The sequence below is a fragment of the Octopus bimaculoides genome, chromosome 9 (assembly GCF_001194135.2).
Source record: "Octopus bimaculoides isolate UCB-OBI-ISO-001 chromosome 9, ASM119413v2, whole genome shotgun sequence".
Classification (NCBI taxonomy): Eukaryota; Metazoa; Mollusca; class Cephalopoda; order Octopoda; family Octopodidae; genus Octopus; species Octopus bimaculoides.
Genome location: NC_068989.1, coordinates 18,572,147 through 18,579,798, shown reverse-complemented (window position 1 = coordinate 18,579,798; position 7,652 = coordinate 18,572,147). Strand labels below are relative to the sequence as shown.

The window sequence follows — 7,652 nt, the reverse complement described above, 5'->3', positions numbered from 1 at the left end:
AAAATCAAATGGAAATTGTAGTTGTGATACCTGTGCTGGTGGCACCTAAAAAGCACCATCTGAACGTGGCCGATGCCAGCGCTGCCTTGACTGGCTTCCGTGCCAGTGGCACGTAAAAAGCATCAACCAATTGTGGCCGTTGCCAGCCTCCTCTGGCCTCTGCGCTGGTGGCACCTAAAAAGCACCTACTACACTCACAGGCTGGTTGGCGTTAGGAAGGGCATCCAGCTGTAGAAACACTACCAGATCAGACTGGAGCCTGGTGCAGCCTCCTGGCTTCCCAGGCCCTGGTCGAACTGTCCAACCCATGTTAGCATGGAAAACGGACGTTAAACACTGATGATGTTGATAAAGGTGGGTGCTGAGCTACAGGAAGTGACAGGATATAATTTGAGAGGGATTTAGCTATTTCTAACAGATTAAGCTTGGTAATTTCACTACATGTATGCTTGTTTCTAATGTTTGTATATATTTTTCTTTTTCTTTAGGCTGGGCCACCAGACACGAGTAAAATTCCAATAGCTGATGCAGTCGGTGTAACTGTTGTGTTGCTGACCTGTTCATACAAAAGTAAGGAATTTATCCGGGTTGGTTACTATGTTAATAATGAATACAGCGATCCTGAGCTGAAAGAAACACCTCCAGACATGCCAGTCTATGATAAGGTTGGTTTATTATGTACATTTATTTTTTTGTAATGCAACGTATTTGTTTTCTGTTGAAAATGATGCAAAAGAATTTATTTCTGTATTGATATGAGAATTGAGTGGCTAAGTGAATTGGATGGTCAACCGCTCTCATCACTCATCGAGATATTTCTCTCATGGTTGACATATTGACTGGTTTCCGTGATTGCACTGTGGCTATGCTGGTGCACTAACTTTAAGAGTTTTAGTGACACAATATAATTTGAGAGAGATTTAGCTGTTATTTCTAACAGATGAAGCTTGCATGGTAATTTCACATGTATGTTTGTTTTTAATGGTTGTATATATTTTTATTTCTCTTTAGGCTGGGCTACCAGACGCTAGTAATCAAATAGCTGTTACCTTTGACACAAAGGGATCCATCTTTACACAAACGCATATGACAAGCTTCTACATATTTTTGTTGTAGTGCATTTCACTCAAAAGTCATTGGTCAAGCTGTAGCTACAATACTTGGTCAGTGCTGTGCTGTATGACCAGACCCAAAAACCATGCAGCTGCAAAGCTAACTTAAACGCAATGGAGTGCAGACGTGGTTGTGTGGTAAGAAGTTTGCTTTCCAGCTACATGGTCCTGGGTTCAGTCCCATTGCATTGTACTATAATTAGTCTTGAGTCAACCAAAGCTTTGTGGGTGGTTTTGTTGAAAAGAAACTGACAGAAGCCCAGTCACATGTGTATGTGTCATTTGACACAGTAGGGTACAAGTGTATTTTTTGACACTAATTATGGGTTTATATCATTTGTTTTCAACTCGGTAGAGCAGGATGGTGTAGTATTATCATCTTGAAGTTTTAATATATTTACTGTAGCAAAGTTATTTTTATTCCATTTTGTTTTTCCTCTTTTACTCTTCTAGTTACAACGTAATATTTTGGCCACATGTCCAAGGGTGACCCGGTTCAAGATTGACTGGGATGACAATCAAGACAGTGAGAATATTCCACCTATGCAGAACACAGACACCGAATCCAATCAAATGTACGACGAGAAGTCAAATGATGAACTTTTGAAACCCATGCCAGGTTTCCATGACGATAGTAATAGTATGAGAATGGAGACAGAGTTAGTGACATAGTCTGTTACTGTTTTCCTCTCTGTCTTCATCCTACCTCATCCTCCATTTCTTTTGCAGGTTTTAACAATTTTTTTTTTTTTTCCTTCAACTTCTTGAAAGTTAAAATTCTTTCCAATTCCATCAGTGCCAAATGTGTGTCCATTTAATGCCTCACTGAAAAGTAATATCTGGGGTTTAGTTAAATGACTCTAGCTGCCATCTTCCATGTGTTAATCATCAAATATCTTTTGTTTTCAGTATTGGTTCAAGCATAAACTCTTGTCTCTTCATGATGTTGATATAGTTTGGTGCAACACTTCAAAGTACATCTCTCTCTCTTTCCATCTTCATTTTCTATTCATTAACATAACGAACAAATTTGAGCAGTCAGTTAATACATAAGTCATTTAGATGCACCTTTCACTTATAACCCTTGCTTGTCTCAATTCTGTTTTACATACTTCTGTAATAGAATGAAATGCTAAAATGCTTAAGTTAGTTGATAGAGACTGTGTTCTTCAACTAAATCTCCCTAATTGCGGCCCCATACTAGCGCTGTTATATTCCTCATCTAATCACTAAAAAAATATCAAATGGGTTGAGTTTGTTGCATTTGCAATTGTTTACATTGATATATTGACAATTTAGGTCTTTATATCGTTTAAATAATTTGTAACTTTGTGTTCCACAACATGCATACGTCACATATTCTGCCTTTTGTAGGTTCCACTCTGTTGTCACTCAGGACATGTATATTTTTATGCACATAATTTATGTCCGGCCTGAGGGGTATGATGATGATAGATATCGGTTTGATTTTGAAGTTTGCTTCGCAATCACAATGTTTCCAGGTTCAATCCTACTGCATGGCTGTGGTTGGTCAAAATCTTGAGGCTGGCTGTCTGTTGGATGCATGATATTCATGAATTAGAAGCCTGATCTTGTCATTTACAGTGCCATGCAGATTCTACTTGAGGATTACATTGAAGGTACGAATGTCTATGAAATACTCAATCACTTAAATTATAAGTAGGTTGTTCAATTGATGCAAGATGTACTTTGGTGTGGATTGTCAATTTTGCATTTGTGTAAGAATGAGAAAGCTTTTCTTGGTTGTTAAATTTTGCCATGTGATTGAGTTACTTAGTTTCTTACTGGTATTCAGTCTAACTTTTTGTGTCAAGTCTTAACCATATGTATAAATAGTGTCTAAGATCTAAATCTACACACTTGTAGTACTTGATTACTTTAATCTATAGACATGCAGTGGGATTACATTTGTAATATATTGGTTATATTGTAAGGAATAAAGTAAGATTTTATGAACAGTTATCACATAAGATATAATTACATTAAATATTTGTTAACAACAGTTTCTTTTTAAAGGTTTATTCTTAATAGAATATTAGTGGTACTTATGTTATTGACCTTGTATCAAAAGACAACAATTAGACTCAGATGGATTTAAACTTTGGTGTGGTAGAAAGATGCCTTTTTTTTCTGGTCTGTGTCAAATGCGTACTGCTACTATTTGCTATTTCCTGTAATAACTTTAAGTAAAATTTTATGAACAGTTATCACATAACTGTCTGAAAGGGACATGTATTACTTTGACTTGAATCAAACATTTCTACTGCTAGTCCTTTTACTACTACCAACTGCAGTAAGGCTGCTTTGCCAGTGTGCCATCAACCTTGTCGAAGTTTGAGGTGTGCCGTGTCATATACTTGTTTCTTGGTACTTGACCGCCTTTTTAGTCACAGCAGCTAAAGGGCAGCAACCCAATAAACCTTAGTGAAAATGTTTATCTTCAAGAAATATTTTTGTGTCAAATTTCAGTTTTGTAAATTATAATTGTGCAATCTACCATCTTGTTTTTATTTTTAGATAATGAGCAATTTATTGCAAAATATATTTGATCAGAATGCATGTATGTCTAAATTACAGAATCATTGACCTCATATATTATAAAAATAGCTTTTAAAGAAGCCAGGGGAGGTGGGGGGGTCAGTGATTAAAATTTTAAAACCAGCTGTTGGAGTTTTAATGTAATTCTAATTTTATTTTTCTCTCATCTGTCATTAAGGATTAGGAAGGTCGTGGGGTTAAGATGTTCAACTATTATTGATTCATATGGTCCCGATTTCAATCCTGGCTATAGCCATTGTGTTGAAATAAATTACTGATTTGCTCTGCTTTGTAACCATAGCCAACTGTATTTATTATGGACATGCCATCTCTGAAATATGGAAGTCCAGTGTGTGGTCTTCATTTAAAAACTACACTACCTGTAGTGGGGTTCTAGCTGTTATACCAGCAATAACTGTTTAGAAACTCCTCTTTGTTGTCAGCCATTGTATCACAACTCAAGGCTTGTATTAACTAGCAACAGTAATAGAGAAGGTATCTGACTGTTTTAGCTAAGTGCAAATATTTAAATTTACAAAGCTTTTTCATTGAAGCAAGAGTAGAAAAATGGACATGAAATGGTGGAGAGGTGTATTGTATAAGTGCACATACACTTATATTATTACAAATAACTCTAATTACCTCTGCAGGTGTGAATGTTTTGTAGTGGGTAAAATATTCAACAAATAATTGGACCAAGTTTGTGTGATGAATGTGTTGAAAACATAGTGGTATCTCTTAAGACACTCCTAGTTATCCGGCCTTAGCTGAACTAAAGTTGGAACCTTTGTTTGGGTGCTCAACTGGTTAAAAATAGCAGTTAAATATCACTTGAATCCTACCATACCATTTTGGAAAAGTGAATACACAGTAAGTAGTGTAGCCCCCTGGTATACAAAAAGATGGGATGTTCATTGCTAGAACATCTTTGTGCATAAGTTTACTCAATCAGGACTGTCCAGGGGTTAAACATTGTATGGCTTCAGTTGAGACAAAAAAGGAACTTGCTAGAAGTAGCCATATTTATGAAATACTAAATAGAACGATGGGATGCCCTTTAAACAAAGATCTGCGTGGTTTTTAGGTTGACTTGAGCTAATGGTTGCTACTAGCTTCAGTTTATCTAGAGAATAACTCCCTGGTTATTTGGAGAAGCTATCTACAGTTGATTAATTTAGCCTGTTTATGATTCACACTGAGTTGAACTTGAGACATTAAAGAACCAGATTGATTGAGAAACATAAAAATGTAGGCCAACAATGAAAGTCAACAAAATACTTTGCTGATGGTTTTTGATGTATCAGTGTTTGGTTAAACCCTTTCAATTTTCTATCTGGATTTTTGCTGGTGAACTAAACAGCAGAATGTCTTCAGAGACCCCATGCAAGTGTTTTGACCCTTCTTTACATTATAAGGAGGCTAAGCCCTATCTAGATTTTTGCTGGTGAACTAAACAGCAGAAAGTCTTCAGAGACCCCATGCAAGTGTTTTGACCCTTTACATTGTAAGGGGGCTAAGCCCTATCTAGATTTTTGCTGGTGTACTAAACAGCAGAAAGTCTTCAGAGACCCCATGCGAGTGTTTTGACCCTTCTTTACATTGTAAGGGGGCTAAGCCCTATATAGATTTTTGCTGGTGAACTAAACAGCAGAAAGTCTTCAGAGACCCCATGCAAGTGTTTTGACCCTTCTTTACATTTTAAGGGGGCTAAGCCACATCCAGGTCATGACTCCTGGATACCCTTTGGCTTTCTGTATCAATGTAGCCCTCCTGGATAGTTAAGGTGCCCCAGATCCAAACATTGGTGTTGCAACCAGTTTATTTGAAGATGCCAGTTGACTCTTTGGTGAATTATGCCTTTCGAAATTCTCTTCCATTCTTCCTTTTGAAATTCTCTTCCATTTTTCCTTGACCAGATCCAGTTGGAACTGTATTTAATTACTTCTCTTTCTCCCAGAAATTAAGAGCTGCTTGCACCACTTCTATGGTGAGCACTTGAAAAAGCAATTACACTGTGGTTCTTTTATAAAATACTAATTAACAAAGCTTGATGTAGATGTGAAAAATGAAATTTCAATCAAGGTGCATATGATTTACAGATTTTTATTTTAATGGTTTTATGAAATATGGTGGTTCTTTTAATAACCTGTTGGCTCTCACATGAGCTATGAAAATTTTGTTGCATTTTGTTATTTCTTTTCTGTGAGCCTTTTGGGCTGGCACACTGATTACTTAGGTAATATGATTATGGTACACTTGAACATTGTTTTCCTATATTTTATAATTCTTTTTCCCCCCACATATCACACTAAGTAAGTCAAATTTTAATTTGCAAAACAGAAGGTACTGAAGATCCACCAGTGACTCATGGGTAAAAAGAGAGAAAAAAGAAACACTATCTGTGTGTTCCCCTACCTCACATGTATAGTGCAAAAATGTGATGCTCATATTGAAATTAAAATACATTGGGATCTTTGGATATAAAACATGAGGCTTGAGAGCCAATGTGTTGATCTCTTCATGCAATTTTCACATCTGGACAGTTAAAAATTACCAATTGCAAATTAAAAAAAAAATTTTTTTTTAAAGATCAACCATAGGGCCATGTCTAGATGACACTTTTATTCTATGGAAGCAGTTTTTTTTTTTTTTTTTTTTTTTCCATCTCCCAGAATAAAGAAGGATGCAGTCCAGATCTTTATGGACTACTGAATGGGATTAGGTTTGAAGATGGGCTCAGCTGGCTTATACCTAATGAAATATTGCTGGAATAAGAATGGAAAAAAGTATTCTGCAATTTTCATTCCATGGGAGTTTTTACTGTACAACCACTATCCGTTTTCATATGTATATACACATTTGGAGCCGATTATTCACTTTGTTACTTATTAGTTTGTTGTGTTGGGAATCACAAGATGTGAAACTGAAAAGTGGTGAACTTGAATCATCAGTTTTTCACAAATTGACTCTACATCGTGTATAGAGTACAATACAAAAAATGTATCTTAGATAATTTCCTCCCACTCTCTTTCTATGCATACCTTGGTTTTGGGATCAATTATAATTATTTTTACATCCTCTTGACCCCTAAATCATAAATGGTAGAACCCGTTTTATATCAATCTGGGCTAAGCAGAGTTACGTACCTTGCTCATTGCAGCACACCACTATGGTTTGTGTAGTAGCAACAAGGTTTGAACTCATTACTTTGTGGTTCAATACTCTTAGCACCTTAACATCACTACATGGATGAGGATGGTTTCAAAGTTATGCAAAACAAAAAAAAAACCAATGGAGTACACAATACCTAAATATTGTGTCATATTTCTAATTATAAAATATTCTATTGCCACAACCCCCTCCTCCTCATTTAACAATAATGACCATCACCATTATATCACTTAGTTATTCCTCATATTTTAACAACTATATTTCACCTGGCTATTATTTGTATATGTATCAAGACTATTGTGTGTGTGTGTTTTTTCTTTTTTTTTTTTTACTCCTATTTTAAAATTTCATTTTAGAATAATATTCTGACATATTTTTAAATATGCTGTTTTCTGAAGCAGCTTTTAAATTTAGTCATATTGTAAGGGGTGGAGATTCTCATTTGTGGTTTGAAAACTTCATTGCATAATCTATAGGCAATAAGGTCTGTCACTGCTCTTCTCAATGACTCTCTTTCTCTCTCTCTGTTTCTCATTCAGCCACACGCACACTAACATAATGAACTTGGTTTATAACTTGCATGTGTGTGTCTTTGTTACACTATATTTCCTTGTCTTAAAAATAGAAGTTCTGAGGTGGTTTAAATAATCCTGTCTTTGGAGACAAGGGAGGTGAGATGTGTCATTTTTATAGTGAACCTTACCTTGCTGGTTCACTGTTGTGGCTTCTGTTTCGTTAATGTGAACATTTATTTATGTAAAATATGTAAATAAAATTCCAAAAAATCTTTTTTTTTTTTTTTTTTTTTTT

General features: G+C 35.7%; 1 protein-coding gene across 1 annotated transcript in view; it reads left to right on the top strand.

Moving 5' to 3' along the window:
- The window catches only part of LOC106868087 (histone chaperone asf1b-B), a 30,952-nt gene extending 23,323 nt beyond the window's left edge, over positions 1-7,629 (top strand). The window contains exons 3-4 of the mRNA XM_014913202.2: positions 489-665; positions 1,566-7,629. Of these exons, the coding sequence (XP_014768688.1) occupies positions 489-665; positions 1,566-1,784 (396 nt within the window). The 3' untranslated portion in view covers positions 1,785-7,629. The remainder of the gene's footprint in view (positions 1-488; positions 666-1,565) is intronic.
- Positions 7,630-7,652: the final 23 nt, after the last annotated feature.